The 24696-nt window shown below is 36.5% G+C and overlaps 1 protein-coding gene and 1 pseudogene across 1 annotated transcript in view; one reads left to right on the top strand and one right to left on the bottom strand.

The window, feature by feature from the left end:
• Positions 1-784: 784 nt before the first annotated feature.
• Positions 785-24696, bottom strand: part of PKP2 (plakophilin 2) — an 86378-nt gene continuing 62466 nt past the window's right edge. Inside the window, exons 7-13 of the mRNA XM_060166585.1 lie at positions 16639-16756; positions 15610-15774; positions 14520-14693; positions 9292-9445; positions 5170-5359; positions 2375-2462; positions 785-2244 (exon numbers count right to left, since the gene is read on the bottom strand). Coding sequence (XP_060022568.1) covers positions 2176-2244; positions 2375-2462; positions 5170-5359; positions 9292-9445; positions 14520-14693; positions 15610-15774; positions 16639-16756 — 958 coding nt within the window. The 3' untranslated portion in view covers positions 785-2175. The remainder of the gene's footprint in view (positions 2245-2374; positions 2463-5169; positions 5360-9291; positions 9446-14519; positions 14694-15609; positions 15775-16638; positions 16757-24696) is intronic.
• On the top strand, positions 7439-22817 carry LOC132529715 (very-long-chain (3R)-3-hydroxyacyl-CoA dehydratase 1-like; annotated as a pseudogene).

The raw sequence follows: 24696 nt of genomic DNA, 5'->3' as shown, positions 1-24696 counted from the left end.
AGTGTTCATAGAAGTAAAGAAGTGAGGTTTTTGTAAACAAAGGGACAAAGCAGGACATGGGGATCAAGCATAGTCTATCTTTTCATGGTCACAGACCCACTCAATTTATTGAAATCTAGCAATACCTAGATTTGTATGTCTCTCCATTTTTACATGTTTTAGTCGCTAGCTAGTCCCATCTTTCTTATAGGAAGTGTTTCTTGGTAAAGAATTTAGGACTAATTAGGGAAGAAATACAGCAATTACAAAGTATTAAATCCTTAGTAATTAAAGTTGAATTTATGTCATGTCAATCATACCACATACACCAAGATACACAAATAAATCAGATACTCACAGATACCAAGGCAGGCAATGTTATTTTTGCCTCATTTTGTGTTTAGTATTATTGAAGGCTCTACTAATGTCTTAAAAACACAGAAACTTCTTGAATATACATTAATTCTCTGGAGGAATAAATATACTCCAAATGCTTATCGTCAGAATTCTGATAAAAGGGATATAATTTCTTTCTTCAGTATTTTAAAAATTGGTATCTAAATAATTTCATTTTGAACTAGGTTAGTAACCTAAGTCTTCTTCACTGAGCTTTTGAAATTGAAAAAATTTTAAGTTCCAAATATAATAAAGACTTTGGGAATTCCCTGGTGGTCCAGTAGTTAAGACTTGGTGCTTTCACTGCCGTAGGCTCGGGTTCAATCCCTGGTTGGGAAGCTAAGATCCCACAAGCTGTCTGGCCAATAAAACCAAAACAAAACAAATATAATAAACACTTAAGTACACATTCAAATTGAAAGTGACAATTTATTTCCTATTACACTTTTCTGGCCAAAAGGAGCTGAAGGATTTTTTTCCTTCTTACTTTCTTACAACAGATATTGTCAGATTTTTTTTTTAAAAAGCAAAATATAACAGAATTATAGTTAAGAAGATTAATTCTATCTGAATGTTATTAATCACAGCCCAGTTAAAATAACACTTAATATAGACTCACTTCAATAGATGATGCTGTCAACTTTAAAACATTAGTATTTCTCGTGTCATTTCTGGACGGCCTAGACACATTTTTCCTCAACATAACTTCATTTTTTTTCTAGCTTTTCCTTGACTTAAAATAATGGCCTAAGGAAGGTCACATGAGTTTAGTGGTTCTATTTTTTAAATGTTGGGCAAAGTAGGGCTGGTTGATAATGTACTTCATTAAAATGAGCTGTGTTTTCAGGGCCCTGGCTGGTCTAGTAGTCTGAGAGGCCTAGGTTTCTTTTGTAGCCAAACAGTAGAGTCCATTCTTCCACCAGCCCATAGCAGTGGCTGAAGAAGTCCAGGAAATAGATTACACTGAATGCTACTGTCAGAAGAGATTTGCATTTAATGGTGTTAATATAGGTGAAGTATTTCCTTAAGTAAAAATCCTACTTATTCAGTATTTTGAGGGAACACTGAATTTCATAACCATAGTTGACTTTCTCTGTAGAAAAGACTTTTAAATTTGCTATGATCACTTCCTTTCAATTTCTTTTCCTTATGGTCATGCATGTTCTGTGACCTAAATTTCTTAAGTTCATTGAAAATCAGAGAAAAAATTCAAGAGGATAAAAACAAGCACAAAGTAAACAAACAAGTAATTTTGTCATTACATTTTCACCTGGATAACCCCACAAATATTTCTTGTTGTTTCCATTCTGTTTCAACACTGCAGAACAAGACACTCATGGCTCAATGGTGAAGCAACGTGCATGTGAGTGACAAAACATGGAAACCAGAAAAGGAATATAAATGTAAATCAAACTTTTAAAATCCTAGTAATACAGCAGCTTCCTTCCTTATTTATTCCGTTAACATCCATTCCACATGAATTCACATTTCGATTCCAGTAGGACATACACCGTCAGCCGTGATCAAAAAGACCACTATTTGTAGAGGGTAAAATCGAGCCTGTTGCCAGTATCCACTGGTGGCAAACTTGCAAATGTCCTCTGGAAAACTAATAAAATTATAGTTTGATTATTTGTTTTCTGGATCCTGGGGACCATGGATATAGAAAAGGACAGCAACAGGACACGCTTTTTTGAAGTTTATTGGGCTGGGAAGTAGAAAAATAGGTGTTTTCCTTTGGGGCTTTTTGTGACTGAGAATGATGAGGTTCATATTTCTGAGAGCACTTTTTCATGTTCCTCAGTCTTTCAGGGAGTGGTAGGCTTTGGCAGTCCGGCTGTTGACAAAATCTGTCTTCTTAAACTGAGCCTTTGAATAAGCAAACAGAAATGTGAAAGGTTAACAACATTTTCACACAAGAAAATGCAGTTTTTAGTGACTTCTCACCAGGGTCAAGTCAAGCGGGACATTATTATCTGGCTCTTTTTAGCATTCTTACCTTCTTGTAGGCATTATGGAGCTCCGTGTGGGTCCACAGAGAATATAGGAGAACAGAAGCAGCTTTACTTGCTTTGTTGGAAGCACAGCTGAAAAGAAGAAAAGGACATTTTTCGGAGATCAGTGAGAAAGTATGAGGCTTCTGTCTTTGGACGTTCTGTAAATCTTCTTCAATTGCTGTCACTCAGGAGCCATCCATTAAGTCAGGCCACTCACCATGACAAGAGATTAGATGGTGAGCTTTAGGAGGCCAGGGACCACGTTGGTGCTTTTGTTTTTTTAAAAATCTTTTCAAACCACTAGCAAAGTGCTAACAAATAGTTTATAAAGCAAATTCCTGATATTTATAAGGCATGTATTCTTAGAGTTTTATAATTTCTTGAATTTATTTATAGAATAAAATTTATATTTGTACATTTATATTATATATTTTTAGAAAATACTTGTATATTTATAACGCATATTTATATAGTACAAACGCATGAAAGTATGATTGAAAAATATGTGTAACTTTTAGACTTAGTGATTCCATGAATGTAGGGATTATGTACCTTTTTCAAATTAATAAATTCTTACTGGAGCAACCGTTATTTTAATACAGTTTCAAAATTTATGTTTTTGTATATAGCAAATGGAAAGTGTGTTCCGGTTATAAATCCAAGTCTGCACTGAATTTGACATTGTACTTACTTTTTTTTTTGGCCACACTGTGCAGCATGTGGGATCTTAGTTCCCCGACTAGGGATCGAACATGAGCCCCCTGCATTGGAAGCTTGGAGTCTTAACCACTGGACTACCAGGGAAGTCCCCTTACTTTTTTTTTAAACTTTATTATTATTATTTTTTAAACTTTATTATTATTATTTGTATATGTTTTTGATGTTCTGCTTTTAAATTTGTCTCAAACTTCTTGTTTCTGGCTAAGGATCAGTGCTTTCTTAGGTTTCTCTCTCTTCCATCACTTGAATTAGCACATGGCTGTAGTTTTTCTTTTAACAAAGAAACAAAGATTTTATTTTTCCTATCATAGGAGTTTGTAAGCATGCAACCAAGAACAGAGAATGCAAAGCTGTATGAAGAAGCCCATGCTGGGTTCATTTAATAGCTAAAAGACCTTGCCTTTCATACCAGCAGTGTAAGGAGGGTAAGTAAAATTAGCACCTTACAGATTTGTTTTTAGTACCTCAGGGACTTTTCAGAGTCACTTGTTAATAACTGAGGTACTAATAAATCCATGAAAGCTGTGGATCTCTAATATTTAAAATTGTAAGTTCTTAAATTGCAAGGGTGTTATAGTCATGAAGTTTGTTCATTAAGTTGGTTGCTTGGCACTTGGAATTCATTTATTCAAAGATGAAATGTAAATGGTGATTGGTTATCAGGCTAGCCCATAAATTATGGGTTAGCTATACAACACTCTAGCAAGGAAGAGACAGTAGACCCAACTGGTAGGAGTTCCTTGTTGAATTTTTTTTTTCTTTTTGGAGACAGGGCATATGAGGACTGGCTCACAAATGGGACACTCAGTGCAACGAAAAATAACAGAATAGCACACCCTGTAATTTTCTAAGCTACAAGAAATTTCCAAAAGTGATGGTGTATTCCCATGTGCTTCTTACATCTGAATACTCAAATAATTAAAGTCATACTGTCTTATAGAGATTTGGTTAGAAGTTTGGATGACAACTTGGAATAGTCATTTCTGCTTTGCAGCAATAATTCATACTTTCCACAAAGGCTGAGCAACTGCTACTTGGAAGCGGGTAAATATTCCCTGCTTTTGGGAAATGGACATTCTAACTAGGGCTCCTTTTAATCATGTGACTTGGAATGTAGTCCTCCTTCCATGTGAGCTTTGCCAAAGGGGAACTGCAGAGCACAAGGGGCCTAAATTGGGCGGGGCTGTGGGGGGAAGGGTTGTGCTCATTCGGGATACCACAGATCCCTATGCTAGCCTCTGCACAGCCAAGCACACATTTGTCTACTACAGGTCAAGTCCGTTTGCTTTGCAACTCATTAGAACTGGCCTACAATAACATTTGTTTTCTTTTTTGGTTACTTACAAAACTAACTTTATTTAACAAGTCAAACAATTCAGAGTCATATAAAGAGAAAAAAATAATACTCTTCATACCCCCTTGGGATCCCATCACTCTGAGTTAACTAACAGTAATAATTTGGTTACACAATGTTTTTCATTCTCTTCTTCACCTTTTATTTTTTAAATGGGGAATATTTGAAGACACAGACACAAGGATGTGGGATGACTTACATGCATTAAACCTTCTACTTCAAAAGAGAATAAGAGATGGAAGAGATGTGATAAAGAAAACTGAGAAAGCAAGAATTTCTTGTTACGCTGCCTCCTACTTCCCCTCCTCATGCTATTATGGGTGACACCTGCTTCACATATTTAAGTGAGGAAAAGGGCATTCCTTGTCCATAGGACTCCAATTTGCCTACTTTCTTCTCTTTTTAAATCACAGCTGTGATTCTGGGAAACAATTAATTAGGTCAATAAAATGCTGGAATGCACGACCCAGATAAGCTATGGAGTTTTACTATTTTTGGATATTTTAGAAGAGAATGAGCAACTACTTGGCTTAGAGGATTCAGCTTTCACTTGCCTGATCACCAAGGACTGGAACAGATGATCTGGTCCGGCTTTACAATCTTATTTTTTGGCCATGTTGCCCATGGTACTCAATGCCTGGACATTCACAACTGCATTATTTACATATGAGAGTGGTGGTGGGGAAAGGGGAGACGCTGACAGGCAGATGCTAAAGGACTTACGTGTCACCTGTGCTTATGGTCATAATTTTCTGCAGGCCCCCAGTGTTTAGAAGATCCCGTGCATTCTGGTAACTATTTTGGATTATATTGTTCAATGTGTAACAGGCAGAGGCTGTAGTTTCAATGAGAAGATCAGTACTTGGGACTGTGTTGGGAATTATGGAAACCAAATCAGGTAGAGTTTCTCTGGCTACAAATGAAAGAAAAAAAGAACACTTGATTAAAAAGATTGTTTCTTAACCTCAAGATCCCAATAACATTTAAGAAGAAACATTTGGTTAACAAACGTATGGAAGGATGTAACCATTTTAATACTCAAATTACCAAAAAAAAAAAAAAAAAAAAAAGATTTTTAAAAAGATGATACTTTGTGCTCAGTGTACTGGAGATCTTTCCAGAAAGCAATTTGACAGAAATGTCAAAATTTTTTTAAAATTTTCACATTTTTTGATTCAGTATTCCCACTTTTGAGAATTCATCCTGAAGACATCACTTTAAAAATGGTAAAAGCAGAGATCTTTATTATAGTATTATATATATCATAAAAAATTTTACAAAGCCTAAACATCCCAATAATATGAATATGATTAACTAAAGCACATCTGCAAAGAATATTATGCACCCCAAAACATATCTATGAAGCATATATAATAACAAGAAAATATTTGTTAATATTCTATCTGAAAATAACCGGTATACTTAAAGGATAAACATATATACAAGAAACCTGAGAAGAAATACACTAAAACAGTAACAGCCCTTGTTCTTCTACAATAGTATTAGTGGTGACTTAAAAATATTAAAAAAAAATTATCTGTACTGCCCAAAGTTTCTTTAATACGTAAATAACCGTTATTAAAAAAAAAGGTAAAGAAACTATTTAAAATTTATTTTTTCACTACATATATAAAATCTTGGTTATAGGGTTTTCGTTCAGCTTTTTCTGTAGTAACAAGAGAGGTATTAATATTTGATGATGTCATTATACTTTGTCCTATGGTATATATTTCAGGCAATATGAATTTATACTTGATATTTTGCAAAAGTTCTTTCCATGTATGCTTTTTTTTCCTGTAACTACTTTGGACTCTCCTTGAAAGATAGAGAGCATGCTTCTATTGCTTTGTACAAATACTTCTGCCTAATTTTATTTTCTTCATCTGAGTTTATGTGACACCTTGAACTGCACTTCTCTCTCTGATACCAGACTGTAATTAGCTATGTGCCTGTCTGAATTCCAAATGGAGCCATGAGTTGCTTGAGGACAATTATTGTATTCATTTCTGGATTTCCAGCATCGATCACTATGCCTAAAATAGAGAGGTACTCAATAAAAGGAACGGAACCATATGTCTTCCTTTGATAATACCTGGACCTGATTGACAGGAAAGACATACCTTCTGCTCAAAGGCCTGAACACTTCCTTTTTCACTGTTGTCTAAGCATCTTGGCATAGTGTTAGGAGCTCAGAGCTCAGTCTTTGAAGTTACACTTTGTTAGTTTTAGTCTTGTCTCTGCCACTTCATGGCTGTGTGGTCTGGGTAAGTTACTTAACCTCTTTATGCTTCATTTTCCCAATTTGTAAAATGGAGTAATAATAGTATTTACCTCACAGGACTGTTTTGAGGGATTAAATGAGTTACCATGTGCTAACTGTATCACAGTTCCCGGCACATAGTAAGCACTCCACAGATGTGAGTAACTACCAGAAGGCTTCCTCCTCTTAGTAAGTTAAACCACAGAATGAAAGGCCTTGAGAACCTGAATTTTCCTTTTGCTGAATTTAGGTCGACAGCATGAAAACAAGTGTGAGACAATCACAACAGAAAATGTACAACTGATCTCTCTGCAGGGTGCATCAATGGCTGGCTGAGACCAGGCTGCCCACACTGAGACTGATCCCTGCTGAGAGAGTTCCACCTCTCCTCCCTCAGTATGACCAACAAGAATGTTCAATTCTACAGATCAATTTTACGGTTGAAACTTTGGGTTATGTCTGAGGAGGAGTGAGAATTAAGAGAAGTTAGAATCTCTAACATTTTATATCATGTTTGTTTTTCTTAGAAGAGTAGTATAACTGTTTACATCGACAAAGTTAAACACTACAGTACAGTAAAGGAGGGGTCATTCCGTCTCTCTACTCACACACACACACACACACACACACACACACACACACACACACACACACACACCCTGAGGGCCTGAGTAAATACATTCACTTTGAGACAAAGTTAGATCTTTAATAGTGAAATATAAAATCAAAGGCCCTATCATGATATTGGAGGGTTATAGCTCAATGTCATATTATTGAAGGAGATTTTAGTTAATGCTGGTGCTTGCACATACATTATGTTATCTGATCCCTGGAAAAACACTGTTCTGTAGTGATTACTAATTTCATTCGGTTTAGGGCAGTTAAATGACTATCCAAGGTGACATGTGGCAAAGTAACATTATAGGATGCAGACCAATGTCTTCTGCATGAGACCTGTTACTCTGTCACCATGCTAAGTTGCCTATCTTCAAGTTTTTAAGAAAATATGTTTCAAGTTTATTTCTGTTAAATCTAAGTGAAATGTGATGACTTCATTCCAGGTCAGCCCATGGGAAGTTTTACTTGGCCTAGAAATCTCTCATGAAAAACACAAAGCTTGTATTTCAAACTGATTTTCATTTATTCCTGGCTATTAATACCCTGAATTAATACAAGTACTTTTACTCAAATTACATATTTGACGTAAAGCCAATTTGGAGTTCAAAAATTGCATTTATCTTGCTGAAGCCTCTTCTCACGATTGTCCTTAAAACAATCATGGGGAGGTTGATCAGTGAAATCACCTTATATAAATTGAGGGGCTACAGCTGTATTGTTCCAACAGCTGGAGGACTGTGGAACTTGAGACAACAGCATTTCTGCCCTGAAGGCATAGGCACAGTGTGCAGAGCGCAGTTCTTCTCATCAGCTATGCTCTAAAGATGGACTTAACATTTCATTTGAGAAAAAATAAGTCAAAGGATAATACACCTGATTGAAGTGCAGCACAAAAGTCCATGAAAGACAATGAGAAGAACACTTTCATAATTTTGAGACAGTGTCTTTGGCAAGGTTTCTTTCAGATTCACTGAAAAATTTCCAGGCTCTCTACGTTCATAATGGGCACAAAGGCATTGTATGAAACCTCCTGTTCCATGTTGTGCTATTGGCTGTTTTTGAAAATGACATTGTTAAAACATAACCACAGACCTTTTGGCACTGTGTCAGAGTGTGTGTGTGTGTGTGTGTGTGTGTGTCTGTGTGTGTAGATTTCAAAATAATCCAATCCATTAAAAAACAAAAAAAAATTCAGTGGAATTTTTGAAAAACTGAGTTTTAAATTTTCAGAAATGACTAATTTATGGAGCATTAGAAAGCATGAGTAATTTTAGCATTATCTTCCTATTATCTAATTTTATAGTTTATGACTTAATTCAAAACACATTTTCAGGTATAAAGAAAATGAATGAAAATGTTATTTGAAAGTGTAACATAGTTATCATCTTTGTCAATAATACGGACTTAGAAAAAAAGGGGCAAGTGTGTTTCATCATATTTATTCTAAAACCTATGCCAAATCTGTTATATTCATGATTCCTTCTTTTTGTGATTATCTGTCCAACCATACCATTTTTTTCTAGTACAACAACGGCCAAGGTTCTGAGGTGAACAACCGCTGTGTGTGTGTGTTTCTTTAATGTTTCAGAAGACTGGTGCTTAAGCAGGCCACACAGAGAACATTCTGAAAGACATGGCTTAAAGACTTCACTGGATGGCATAGCTGAGGGCTGGGAAATATCAAATATATTACCTATCTCATTAATTATTAGTACGGTCTAAAATTTCTCTTTGGTAGTAATTAGAACAAAAACAAAGCTGGATATTAAGAAAAATCCTATTTGAGGCCAGTGCGAAAGCCAATGCTTGATGTCTGGGTACACAAAAACCAGTTGTATTTATCACATTTTGCTCTTTATTCACATTTTCAGCTCATCATTGTAAAAAGAATGTGATAAGGACAATGTTTTATTGCATTTGTATTTTCAATATATACACTTTACATCTAGAGACTTATACTGACTTACCAATTTCATTCTGCAGAGAAAGATTCCGAGACAAATTCCTCAGCAGAGAGACGGCAGTCTTTTTCACACTTGGATCACCAACATGCAGCATCTTTCGTGTGTGCTGAAGGCCATTTTCTTTCTGGACAACTGTCTGAGCTACTGATGCTGGCATCTGTTTTGTGAGACATATTCTATAAATACTATTGTATTTTACTTCACGGTTAAAATTTCTTAATTTCTGTAGATTACTAGAGATTGAGCGAGATGTTTTAAAAGCTAGAGATACTTTCTTTAAATTCTTATTAGGTTTTCAATTTAATTACTGGATACAGACAGTTTATTCAGTATTTTTAAATATAACACTGGATTTGGTTAGCTATTATGTTTTTTGCATCTGGTTATAAATAAAATGGGTCTGTCTTTCCCTTTCCTTTCTTTTTTATCATAATCTTTTTATTCACATTTTCAGTTCATCATTGTGAAAAGAAAAGGACGTTTTACAATCACAGTTACACTAATGTCATAAAATTTAGTGGGTAAGTTTTTTTCCCTTTTTCTATTTTCTTGAACTATTTGTGTAATATAAGAATAATTTCAACTTTGGGGGTCTGGTAGAACTTAGCTCTAAAGCCAACTGAGCTGAGAAAAATTTTAAAGGGAGATGTCTTTGATTACTATTTCAATGTATTTACTGGTTGTTGGCTTATTCATCTTCTCTGTTTGTCTTGTTCAAATTTTGGCATTTTACATATTTAATAAACTTATTCATTTCTAAAAAGCTAGTTTATTCTGAAAGAGATACTGGGCTTTTAAAGAAAGGAATGTATGGCTAGTCAGAGAACTCTATTCTCTGTATCAGAGGCTGCATGGGTAAGTTGCTGGTCCAGGTCTAGGTCCACCAGAGGCAAACCTTGTTTGGAATTAGGCTGGTCACCTACTTTCACAGGGTCTGAGTACCAACTAGGCCCTTCCTAGCATCAGCAAACGTCCAACAATACTAAGACCTTAGCTTGTGTCTGCAACTTTACATATTTTTATTTGAAGCTAACATGAGGCTACCATGCCAAAAATCCGTGTATTCTTGACCATTCTTCAGGGTGTCTATCTTCTCTGTTTATCTAAACTCTGCTTGCTTCCCCTACCTCCTGCACAGCGCCCTCCTTACATTCTCCACCATACCGTCTAAAAAAGGGGTTCTTAATACAGGATCCAGGATAGGTTTCAGGGAGGGAACAGGAGGTCCTTAAAATTATTTTTGTGTTTATAGTAATCTTTTTCAGGGAAAGAGTCCATAACTTTTATTAGATACTCAAAGTGTCCATGACTCAAAGAAGTTTAATAACCACTATTTTGCAATGTTTGTTCCAAAGTTACACTTTGTCTTTCATTAATTTGCAGAACATTCCATTAGACTCTTTTCTTTCCTCTGGGAGGAATCCTTCACCTGCAGCCATTCTGTACAACTCCTCCTTGGACATGGAGGTAGATTTAGCATCCCTCTCTCTTCCCAATGGCCCATCTAAGTGATTATCTTTCCTCATATGCAAAAGCTCTGCTCTTCTGAGTCAATGTCGTCCAGCTCTATCTCTCTCATAGCGTTTTCTTTGTCATCTCAAGGCCTAGTATATAAAAATGATCACAGAATTCTGATTCATTGAGGGAAATGGGAGAGGCTGATGTGGAATGGTCTTTAGAATTTGCTCATTAAGGAAAATAAACAATCAGATTTACCAAATAGAGATTTCATATTCCAGCTTTAGGGAATTTGTGAGAATGACTGTTAGTTATTTACAAACAGCACTTCTAGTTCATATTGCCCTGAGGTTGAGCGCCTTTTCAAATGTTTAATGGCCATATATACATTATGTTTTGTGAAGTGCCTGTTCAAATCTCTTGTCCATTTTTCTATTGAGTTGTCTATCTTTTTATTGTTAAATCGATGAGTTTTCTTTTATTTCCTAGATACCAACTTTGTTACTTATATATGTTACAAAAATCTTTTCCTCCTCTGTGCTTTGCCTTTTTACTGTCTTTTGATAGCTTGTTAATAATTTTAATGTCAATTTATAAAATATTGACTTTATGTGCTTTTTATGTCTACTGTTAAGAAATCTTACCCTATTCCAGGTCAGGAAGATATTCTATGTTATCATTTAGAAGCTTTATTGTTTTACCTTCCACATTTAAATCTCATTGCTGTTGGAACTGATTTGTGTGTAAGGTGTGAGACAGGGAACACATTTTGTTTTTTTTTCATTGGACATCAAATTAAGTGCCTTTAAAGTGTTTTAGAAACTTGAAAACTGTTTATTTCAATGATTTTTAACTTGTACAATGAATGTTTAATTTTACACGTATATACAACATAATGAGTTGATATATTGTAAAATAATTATCACAATAAGTTTAGATAACATCCATCATCACACATAGTCACAAATTTTTTTTCCTTCTTGTGATAAGACCTTTTAAGATCCACTATTTTAGCAACTTTCAAATATACAATACAATATTGTTAACTATAGTCACAATGCTGTACATTACACCCCCAGGAGTTATTTATACTGTACTTTATACTTTATACTTTACACTATCCTTAGAGAATTTGCTAAATGGGTAAATTTTATCAACCCATCCCCTTTCCTTATTTATTATTTTGTGTTTTTTTGGTATCATTTAAAAAAATAATGACCATTATACCTGAACTAATAAAGTTTACATTAAGGTATTCTTACCAGCAAGAAATTACTGCCATAATTTTATACTAAAATTATAGAATTTATCGTTTAGAAGCTATTCAGTCCAGTTCAGGTTCTTTGCCATCTAAGGCACATGGCCATCAATGCTCAGTGCTGTCTCAGTTATGAACACAGGTGAATGGACTGGGTATTTTTTGGAACTATGTTTAATGGTCTGCTTTTCATGTTTTTCTATTCAGTGATTCCTTTTAGAAATTACAAAGCCAGGCATTTTTTTATCACACCATCTAAACATAGCAAAATTAGGGAAAGTAATAATTAGAAAAAATATACATGTAAGTCAAAATTTTAATAAAAAGCATCTTGTAACTTAAAAGAACAAAGGGTCCTCATATCATTGTCCCATCCTGCTAATGATTTTCTCCTATAAATCTCTAGTCAAGATCAACTCTAATAGCCTTGAGTATGGATTAATACCAGTTTAGTGTAGGTCTCCTTTCAGGGGACTGGACTGGTCTAAGGTTAGGTATGATTTAAAATCCATTGCTTGGATTCCTTTTGGACTTGGAACTCTTAGATTTCTGTTTCTTTCTTTTTCCCAGCTAGATTATTACCAAACACAGGGATTTTGTCTTATTCACCACTATATACTTAGCACTAGGCTAGTGCCTTTTATGTAGAAAGTGCTCAAATACTGTTTGTTTGATAAATGAATAAAGGAATTATGTAGTCTGAATAAACTACATATTCAGAATGGCACATTCTTGTATGTTGGGTGGCAAATATTCCTGTATTGACAGAAACATGGAAACACCTCTGGATAGTTTGGATTCCATGAAAGATTCTGGAGTGGAAGAGGCTAAAATCCAAGCTTAAAGGGTTAGCTCATATTGAACCATCCTCAGAGCATAGTGAGCTTAAATACATACAGATACAGCAATTTAATTTCTGACCTTTTCTATTAAGTTGGCTGGTAGTCAGTTAATAAGAGGGCTTCTGTAGTTTGGGAAAATGAAAGAAATGGTTTTGGGAAACCAAGCATGGGGAAATGGGAAGATAAGACAGTAAATTATGTCTTTCTGTCTGTCAGGGCTCCCTGGTCACTTCCCATTTCTTTCTCTTTGCACACAAGTACATTCTGAAGAATTTCAAAGAGATTAAAATTGGGTTGTATTCTTAACCACGGTGCTAAAATTAGAGAAATACTGGTTTTAGTATTTCACAATTCAAAACTGAGCAAAGAATGAACATGGTTCATTAAAGAATGAACATGGTTTCTCAAGTAAAGAATAAATAATATTTTTGTTATCAACAAGAGTGCTTTCCTCTATGATGATGGATAATTAGACTGGCCATAGAGTGAACTACTTGGGGAGAGTTTAATCATTTTATGATCAAGGCAAAGAATACAAGCTTAGTTCAAATAATTAAATATTTATAGAATCCTTTATTATGTTGCAAGCTGTAAAATACATGGGGAAAGGAACAACTTTTTACTCTTTTCTAAAGTAATTTAAAAAAATTATTTTATTGGAGTATAGTTGATTTACAATGTTGTATTAATTTCTGTACAGCAAAGTGATTCAGTTATAAATATATATACATTATTTTTCATATTTTTTTCCATTATGGTTTATCACAGGACCTTGTAAGTTTTTACTCTTTTTAATATTTTGATTTTGCTGGTATAAAGTACATCTGGAAAGAGAAGTAACTCTTTATTTTATAGTTGACTTTCTGGGACACAAAAGCACAGATAGCCTTTCCAACTGCAGTGGACATGTGTTGTCTCTGCCTTCTAGCGTTCATCCTTCCTTTTGGTAACAACACTCTGACTTTCCATTAGGGAGCCACTCCATGTGGTACAAGTGGTAGTGACCCTCGCTCACTGAAACCCCTGCCCCTGAAATTCACATGTGAGCACATAACCCAGACTTGGCCAATTAGAACATCACAGGCTCCTGGCCACAGGTACTGGTTTGGAAATGGGCAAGTGAGACTCATTCCCCCAGTTCTTAACAGAGCTATTGGGAAAACAGTAGTAGTTTCTTTTCCTGTGGAGACACTGAGCTGGATAAGAGGTAAGCCTGAAATCACTGGTGGCTATCTTTGCCGTAATATGAGGCTAGCCTTTGAGAATGAAACCAACAGAGGAAAACAGAGTCCAGAGATAGAGAATCACAAATACAATTGCTGGGCACCTATGTCCCACCATGACAGAAGGAAAACCCACCCTGGACTCTTCATTTATATGAGTCAAGAAATTCCTCTCTTTTGCCTAAGCCAGTTCAGGTAGGATTCTGAGACTTGTAACAGAAAGAGTTCTGACTGATACTCATAAATACCAACGAGTCTTTCACTCGCAGTCTGACCTGGGTTTGCAGAAGCTGAGGCTGAAAGTCCTGCAAAGCCGAACTCTCTCTGGCAATTCCTGAGAACTGTCTTGATTGAAGCGAGAAAACTTATGTTCTTACTTCACTGTCATTTCTGAACTTAATGTAGGTGTGTCTACAATCCATTATTTTTAAAAGTAAGCATGATACTCACTGGTCCACTTCCTGCCGTGAGATTCTGGAGAGCTCCCAAAGATGCTTCTTGAGTGTAGTTTCGGACACTCTTGGCAATCAAGGACAAATACATCCGTATCACGATGGAGTGCCACAGCCACTCCACGCCCTTGGGGTTGCTCTTTTCCTCTGGCATTGGCATGTCCTGGTATTGCTAACCACACACACGATGAAATCCAAAATTAATGCCTTCAAGTCATTTCTATAATTCCACACCCAAACCAAGAGACCAGAAGTACTGTCTTGTCTAGGGAGACTAATAATTAGCATAATAAGAAGCCCTTAAAATAAAAATGAAAAAGCAAATATGTATGATTCACAATCATTTAACTTTTAGCCCATAATGACTATTTCTCTCTCACAATACCCCATACTCACAACTTTACATTTCACAGCGAGAGAGAATCCAGAGAATTAAGCATTGACTGTTCTAGAATAGTTTTCAGGCTGCTGTTAAGCTAAAAGCTAAATTAGTCACATCCACTCTGAAGATAAGAAAAACAGGCCTCTTCCCTCAGAGTCTTGTGAAGTTGTCCAGGATAGCATCAGGATTCTAAATTTACCAGTCGTCCTCCAAGTTCACATATACCGTGATACTCTTGAGGAGTAGGAGAGATCACATTCCTTCTATTTCATGAAATGCCAGTCTGGACAGCAGTCCTTCCTATGTATGGGGTTTGCTTTTCGGATGTAAAAGTTTGTTTTTAGAATGTTTAAAGCTGAATGTCAGGGCTGCTTTTAATGTTAAAACAATGCTATGCCACTGGCCATGTGGCATTAAGCTTACTTCCTAACCTGCAGGGCATAGAGCAGTATGGTTTGATGGCTAATAGTGTAAATCTGGGGCCAGATTACCTGGGATTCAATTCCATCTCCTCCACTAACTTGAATTATTCTGAATTAACCTTTCTGTACCCTCTGTTTCCTCATCAGTAAACGAGGGTATTAATAATACATACCTCATAGGGTAGATACAAGGCTTAAAAAAACTTAAAATGGAGCCTGACATACACTAAGTACTCAGAAACACACACACACACTTATACTTTCAAAGGCCTCCCCCAACATACCTCTTTTACTTTCCTGCTTCTACTGCCAAAACACCCAATACTTCTGTTGTTGTCAGCCTGGATATTCCGGCTTTGAAGATAGATACTCTGGGAATATTTCTCTGGGAGCTCTGCCTCCAGCTGGTAGGAGAGGTTATGAAGAATGCACACACAGTTCTCTGTGGCCTGAGAAAACAGGACATGAATATTGATCATATACATATAGATATCCCTTTGCAAGTGTTATACCACAGGACCTCTTAGGCTTTAGATCTTACAAGGTTAATTGGATGCAACAGGGTGCGCTTGGACTGCAGGGTGGCTGGGGAGTGAAATGAGTACAGCTAGAAAGGCTAGGGCTAAATCATAAATGGTCATGAGCACAATGCTAAGAAGTAGAGGCTGAATGTTTTAAAACATTGAGGAGCAGTTCTAGTTTACTTTTAAAGAGTGTTCAGAATGATTTTAGATTTTAGGTACATTGTTTAGTAGCCACGTGGACTTGGAAAATAGGAGGAGATATTGCTTATAGAGACCAGTCGACTACAATAATCAGTATAAAAGATGCACAAACTATGACAGCAGTAGTAGCATTAAAGAGGACTGGTTAAACTAAAGAGCATTTCAGAAGTAAAATGCACAAGATTTGTTGTCCAATGGATGTGGGATGTGAGGGAAGAGAGGAAGTCCAACATTACTCAGGTTTCTATTTTCATTTGGTAGATGGTAATAATTATTAAGAAGGTTTATACAGAGGAGTAAGTTCAGAGATGAGGGAAGAGATGAATTTCATGGCTGAATATGTAGCATTTGGGCTCCTTTCAAATATCCAGAGTTGTTAAACAGTTAGAAATTTGGGTCTGGAAAGTAGAAAAAAAAATGAGGCTAGATAGATATTAATATTTATGAGCATGTATGGAAAATCTTAAGCTCAGCAAATCAGTTAATAAATAAAGCCAAACCCAAACAGCTACTTCAAGAATACTCTGAAGAGTCTTACTAAGACAAAATAAGTAATTCAATATGAGAGACATCTAATTCTTGTATCACCTTGTCATCTGGCTGGTAATCTGCAATGGTTCCTCTGACATAATGGACCAGTGAGTCAATCAGTCCATCACACCTTCTCATCACTTTCCTCCCTTCAGGGCCAGCTGAACTCATGTTTCTATCAGGAAAAACAAACAAACAAACAAATAAACGATCAATCATAAGACAGGCAGTGTATCTAATAGGTTTTTGTTTCAAAGTTTCTTCCAAGGGTTCGGAAAACTGTCAAATTTGTCAAAGTATGACAGACTTGTCCTGGGGTCAATAAATCATCAACTGCCTATGGTCATCAAATCTAGACACAACTTGTAAATATATTCATAACACATTATTATGTCAATAAAAGTCTTCTGTCTACTTCATTCCAAGCACCAAGGTCAGAGCATTATTTATTTAATCTTTACACCATTTTGGAGAGGGTATAAATATATGAGGAAAACATTTTGCAGTTAAAAGGAGAACAAATGGCACCTTAGCCATAGCAATACACATGTCCAAGTCCCAACTTGTGCCATGCCTTAATTCTAAGTAACTTAAAGCTACTTAAATTCTCTGGGCTTCAGTTTCCTCATTTGTAAATACAGGGTGTTAGACTATATTATTTGGAGGTTTTGTGGGTTTCAGCATAAACTGTTATTGACAAATATTAAACCAAATGATCTAAAATGTGATAATTCTATAATTAAAATGGCAGAGTGATGTCACGAAAAATGTAGTTTTACACTGTGTAAGACCTAAGTTAAAAGCATGACCTATAAACATCTTTGCAATTAGTCTATTTTTTTAAAATAAATTTATCTATTTATTTATTTATTTTATTTTTGGCTGCATTGGGTCTTCGCTGTGGTGTGAGGGCTTCTCACTGAGGTGGCTTCTCTTGTGGTGGAGCATGGGCTTCAGTAGTTGCGGTGTGTGGGCCTAGCTGCTCCGCAGCATGTGGGATCTTCCTGGACCAGGGATTGAACCCGTGTCCCCTGCATTGGCAGGCAGATTTCTGACCATTGCACCACCAGGGAAGTCCTCTATTTCTAATTTGGCTAAGCCATGACACTTTTCTATAAACAGTGATTAAATCTACAAGTGCAAGTTGCTTTCTTATAGAGACTGAAGCTTATCAAACACAGCAAAGTAATACATGTAGGGATTATGTTTCAGATTCACATCATGTTTATATTCTGGTATTACTGTTACTATGTTCCTTTGCATTAAGTTCTTCTTGTCGGCATTAACTATTTAAAAAATTTTGTTTTCCAAAAATGTTAACAGCTCCATCAACAAGAATGGCAAAAGAACAATGCATTCAGGTTTTTAGAATTTTGAGAACCACCCTTATTCCCTTTTGTTAATTTCATTTGCTAAGAACTATTCCTATAAATTTTATCAGACCAGTTCCTTTCACTGGTAGGTAGAACATTCAAAGCATATTCTTTTTTTTTTTTTTTTTAGTTTGCTCCTTTTTAAAAATTTTATTTAGAATGCCTACTTGTTGAAGTTGGCATCATTTTACAGATTAGAAAAATTCAATTTTTCTGTCTCTGCAAAGATTTATAATAGGTTAGGAATAACAGATTAGAAATGTAATACATTACAAAACAGTTGCCTATGACTATCCGTACATTTACTATGCACCTTAAGGAAAAGAATTCGACAGTGTGCTGTACTTACACTGCAGATAACATCCTTTTATTCTATTTTACAAAACTGACCAGTGGTAGTGTTTGAATTTATAAATGGCCATTAAACAGGATATTTAACTTAGATATATAGTTAGTGTGCTAAAAAGTGAAAATTTTCAACTGAAGTTCTGTGGCTCACAAAGCATACTGTTTTTGTGTATAATGTCTCAGTGTGATTCTGAACATCAAAAGAACTACAATTCTGAGAAATTTTGGGGTAGCATTTTCTTCTTCTTTAAAATAATACATTACACTAAGTGATTTTAAAAAGTTTCTGTTCCCAAATACTGTTTTCAATACATTTTGTCAAAGAACAAATGTGCCCAGCATTATATCAAGAACTGCAGGGAACAAGGGAGGAGTATTCAGCATTGCATCCTGCTCCCAGGGAGATCACATCTATAATACTTGACTGTTTCTAACCCATGAAAATGCAATTTCATAATCCAACCTAATAGTTGAGGAGATAAGACAAATACACCTAAAACTAAGGATATGCTAATAATTTAGTGGTTGCTGAATTGACACAATGAGTTTTTGATTTTAACAAAATCCCTTCTGTGACTTTGGTTCTCATTTGAGGTTTCTAATGTAATTATTCCCGTCCTATTTTTCACTGTACCTGAAAGACTTTCACACTTAGTCCATTAAAAAAAAAAGATAATGAATAGGCTCATAAGCTGTAAATAAAACCATTTTTCCTACAGTTTTTTTTTCAAGAAATGATTATTTGAACCAAGATCCTCTATCTACTCTCTGAGCCCTTTATGGTCATGGGATCTTAAGAAGCTTGACAAAACTGAAAAAGCATCTTTTACGGTCTCCTTATTTTACACATGGAGAAACTGAGGACCAAAGAGTTTAAGTTACTTTTCCTGGTGAGATTAAATTACTGGTGAAGTCAGGATAGGAGCGCTGTTCTTTATTCTGTGCTAAGGGCGGCTCCAGAGTAGAGCAAACCTTACCTAACATTCATTCAGTCTGCCATTTGTTTAGCAAGTACCACATGTCCCCCAACTCCAAGACAGCGTTATCATATTTTAAAGCTCCCTTTGACCTTTTCAACATCTGGCTTTGAGAGACGGCAGTAGTTTTAAAATTGCTTTGCCAAATCAAAAGGTCTCTCTCCCTAGCTAAGCCCACTACATACCTTGCAGATGGATGACTCATCTTTGTTTAACTTCAAGTCTGTTTATTTTGGGTGAGAATGGTAATTCAATTTGGCAGTACTGCCAGTTCACACACACTAACTGTTGTCTTGTAGTCTGGTATTATCCAGACTCTACTGGCTTGAAATGGGACTTATCAGTGGTTCCTGACAGTTGATACCTTTGCTGACAGAAAGTGCATGGAACCCCACTGCTTCAGTATTTGCTCCTGCATATCAAAAATAGTTCCTACCTTACTCAACTACCCAGAAATATGAATGATAAGGGTGGATTATTTTATAGCAATACATCCATGAATAGAGGTCACTAGTCAGAAAGGAATTTGTTATTGCACCACTCTGAAAATAATCAGAAATTATTAGAAAATGATATATTCATCTTAAAGTATTTTTTAACAGCTAATACATAAGTTTTTTGGAATCAGAGAATTAACATGGCCAATCTTAGGCAGAATTGATCCTTTTACACTGTATCTCCTGAGTCCCGAGAAACATTTATCTATCACTGTTTCCTATATGCAGCCCAATAGAGGTTTAATCTGGAAAACTATCTCAAAACTATACATGAAATATATCAAAACAATTATCTTGTTGAAAAGTAAAAAAGAAAGAGCATAAAAACCACAGTAGTTACTCAATAAAAGTTGATTATCAGAGTTACCAATGAACATATTGGAAATGTTTAATTCAGTGTCTATGGTTTGAATTTGATTAAATGAGTCTATTTCCCCTGGTATAATCTAGCAGAAGTCTGAGTAAATATGTGAGTACCTTTTAGGAAATTAGAACTGCACACTGTTGTATACTGAAATTTAAATACCAGGTCCTTGGGACTAGGGGTTGGGGCCTCGGGAGGAGGTGGGTAAAGAAGGATGTGAACTACTCTAAACATAAAAGCAGGACTGTTTCAGAGCTCTTCACCTTCACTGGCCCTGAGTGGGAGGATACCAGCGCGAACTGTGGCTTGTGTTTGATATTAAGAAGAATTTTTCTGCTAATATGACTTATAAAGGGTGAGAAAAAATAGAATCTGAACCTCTGTATGTCTCTGAACAAAACTTCACATATTTAGGAGGCTTCAGGTGATTTATCTGAAAGCAAATCAGTGATTCCTGACTCTCTCCAGGACCATTTATCTCACACATTCCTGAGTGTCACAATGAAAAGGAGAAAAGAAAACCAAACACCCTGGACCTTGCTAGAATTAAAATAAAGAATGGTCTTTGTTAAGATTAAGGACAGTGTGACTAAATCTTAAATTTGTATGGCAAACCAAAGAGTGAACGGTGTCAAATGATAAGAATAACTGCAATTTAGTATGTGTGCTAGACATTATTATAGATACCTTGCAAATATTATGTTTTTACAAAATTCCTTAAATTAGGGTGTGCTAGAATCTCATTCAGAACCCTGACCTATGACTGTTGTTTAAAGTCAGAATTACCTGCTTCTAATGGGATTTTTAATGCCTCTTCCATAAAAAGTTATCTGTGTGGGGCTACGTGCAGGCATGTTGTCAAATACAGCTAGTCTGCCAGCACTGGAAGGAAGTTTGTTATAACACAGAATGTCCAAACTTGGGGTATGGACAACTGGCCTGGTGAAATGATGAGCTAATATGAAATGTTTAAAGTAAAAGGCTATAGTTAGTTACCAGGGCATGAGAATGGCAGGCAATAATAAGGCAGGAGTGAATCTTTTCAAGACATTTCACCAACAAGTAATTCTAAGATACAGAGATTTTTATTAAAAAATGGGGCTCTTTCTACTGATAATAGGTGGTTTTCTACTAACATACAATTTACATGTGTATTAATGTGACCTGTCTTAAAGGTCTAACCAGCATACTGAGATAGTGAGCACCACAGTGGTTTTTAAAAAATTGTGGCTGTATCTTCATTTTCATCAATAATTATAGGCTTCCTAATACCATGTGTTATAAATTATATCCCAAGTGGTACCAGTCAATTAAGTGCTTGGTCCAAGTCCATTCAAAGACCCAATAGGTACTTGATAAGACATTAGCTGATAAGGAGGCATCCTTCTTCCTCTGGTTATTTGAGATTTAGGTCTGGGTTTTTGTTTAACTCTCAGCTGATACATATCAAACAGTTGGGCCTTGTCTGTGATTAACCTAGAGAAAACAGCAGAGGCAGTTTGTGGTTGCACAGAACAAAAGAGGAGCCTCATTTGAACTGGCAGAGGAACAAAAACTCTAGGTCAAAAGAAGGGTTTGTCTGTTATTCTGAGTCAACATCGGATCCTGCAGGTATCCGCAAACATCAGCCAAAGTCAGCTGTTCATTCTGCAAAAGGAAGCAACATTGGGAATAGAACAAAGCTGTACAACCTACACGTCTTGTTCCTTCCAGGACAAGGAACATCAACTTAATTAAGATGTGCTAGCATCTATTACACATCAAGAAACTAGAAGGTGTAGGAAGAGAAAATCTATCCTTAAAAATCCTTTAGTTCTGCTTTCCTACATTTTCAGGTCTTCCAAAAGTATGCTGAAGAGTCAGTTCAGAGACCCCTGCGCGCGGCACATGGGGCGCCTGACGGCCGGGCCCCCTCCCGCTCCCCTGCCCCTCTCGTCCACGTCCCCCGTCTGCACGGCCACCATGGCGTCCAGCGAGGAGGCCGGCACCAATGGTGGCGCCTCGGAGGCCGGCGAGGAGAGGGAGGCCGGCGAGGAGAGGGAGGCCGCGGGCAAGAGGAGGCGCCGGGGCTTGCTGGCCACCGCCTGGCTCACCTTCTACAACATTGCTATGCCTGCGGGGTGGCTGGTACTAGCTATTGCCATGATACGTTTTTATATGGAAAAAGGAACACACAAAGGTTTGTATAAAAGTATTCAGAAGACACTTAAATTTTTCCAGACATCTGCCTTGCTTGAGGTAGTCCACTGTTTAATGGGAATTGTACCTACTTCTGTGCTTGTGGCTGGGGTCCAAGTGAGTTCAAGAATCTTTACGGTGTGGCTCGTTACAGTGTAAAACCAATATAATTTTTTTTTATCATCTTATATCCTGTTGGAGTTGCTGGTGAACTTCTTACAATATACGCTGCCTTACCATATGTGAAGAAAGCAAGAATGTTCTCAATAAGACTTCCCAATAAATACAATGTCTCTTTTGACTACTATTATCTTCTTCTTATAACCATGGCCTCGTATATACCATTGTTTCCACAACTCTACTTTCATACGTTAACGTCGGAGAAGAAAGGTGCTTCAGGGAGGGGTGACTGTCGAAAAGGATGATTAAATGATCCCTACAACAAGGTGCTTTTTCCAGAATAACCAGGATTACTTGAGTCCAACTTTTAATAACAAGAATAAACAGCTTCATGAAAAAAAAAAAAAGAGTTCAGCCAGAAATCATCTGGTTGGTCAGCAAGAGTCATTTCCCCTTGACTTAGCAGGCTGTTCAAGGTAGAATGTCAAATTCCATCTTAAATGAATTATAACAGCAAACTAATTTTAAAAATATGCCCAGGAGCCACTGGAACTTGAGTAGACATTCTTAACACCTAAAGGAGAGGTTTGGGATGCTAGACTAGGACAGATGAAGATGCTTAAGATCTAGAGTAGTATTCTACTCTAGAATATGGTGCTCAGACAGCCTGTACCTCCAAGATAGGCATATGTTTTTTAAAATTTATTTTTTATTGCGGTAACATTGGTTTATAATATTATACAAATTTCATGTGTACAGCCTGATATTTCTACTTCTGTATACACTACAGCGTGCTCACCACCAAGAACTGTTTTCATCCTTCACCATACAGTTGATCTCCTTTATCCATTTAACCCTCCCCTGCCCCCTTCCCCTCTCGTAAGCACTACTCTGTTCTTTGTATCTATGTGTTTATTTTGCTAGGTTTGGTTTGTTTACTTATTTTGATTTTTTGACTGTTTTTTATAGGAGTGAAATCATTTTCTACATATGAGTGAAATCATACAGTATTTGTCTTTCTCCATCTGACTTATTTCACTTAGTGTAATACCCTCAAGGTCCATGACGGCATAAACTTTAACCACAGGATAGCAATAAAGTCATCAGTGGCTTTATCCAAATATATCAACTCACTTTTTTTTGATGAAGAATTTTAAAAAATTTAACAGTAGTTCTATGACAGTATTAATATTTTTTGGAAAATGACTTCGAGTGTCATAAGATACAGTTAATAAGACACTACCTTCAATTTAAGATACACACAGAATTTTTCTTTTTTTTCCCCCGTATGCGGGCCTCTCACTGTTGTGGCCCCTCCCGTTGCGGAGCACAGGCTCCGGATGCACAGGCTCAGCGGCCATGGCTCACGGGCCCAGCTGCTCCGCGGCATGTGGGATCCTCCCAGACCGGGGCACGAACCCGTGTCCCCTGCATCGGCAGGCGAACTCTCAACCACTGCGCCACCAGGGAAGCCCCACACAGAATTTTTAAACATGAGGATGCTTTAAAAAAAATCTCTGACAAAAATACACACTTGGTTTCAGCCTAGCGCTGCAGATATTATCTGTTGCAGAGGGAGACGGGACCTTTGTGGAGAGAACTGCCAGATCACCCTTGACCAAGTGATCAAGCTTGACATCACGGACAACAGGCAAAAAGGATACCATGACACCCAACAGAAGTACACAGCATCACCCCTGACTTTTCTTATTAAAAAGTTTGACTTGAATCTAATCTTGAAGAAACAATTCAATAAACCCATACTGATACAGTCAAAAAAAAAAAATCTCTGATAAAGACATTCTTGGGAATTTCATTTTCTGTTCAAGACTCATCTCATAAACTAATTGATGCAGAAAAACAAGCAAATACAGTCCTCTTGATATAATAAAAATTATTCTTCTGTTTCCTTCGCTGATTCTTCTTCCTCCATATTATCCCTATTCATGTGTTTTCTTTTAACAATTATCCCGGGGTGCTGGACCCAAAGTAGACAAATGATATTTATGAACTGGTTGGTAAGAATGAAGAATTTCTTTGGCAAACTGAAATGTCATATAATTTCTGTGAAGTACAACTTTTAATCTGGGCCCACCTGCTAAGGACACGAATAAGATAGTGGAAAATTTACTCTGAAGAGTGGGGACCTTTGCAAGGGGGCTGCTTAACATTTCTAATGAGACAAGTATTCTTTAAAACATTGGACTCAGGGAGACCAGACAGGGGTGACCAGGTAATCATGGCCATATTTGCTTTGT

This window comes from Lagenorhynchus albirostris, chromosome 11, assembly GCF_949774975.1.
Source record: "Lagenorhynchus albirostris chromosome 11, mLagAlb1.1, whole genome shotgun sequence".
In the NCBI taxonomy this organism is placed as follows: domain Eukaryota; kingdom Metazoa; phylum Chordata; class Mammalia; order Artiodactyla; family Delphinidae; genus Lagenorhynchus; species Lagenorhynchus albirostris.
The sequence above is the reverse complement of the archived record's forward strand: the minus strand, read 5'-3'. Positions and strand labels throughout refer to the sequence as shown.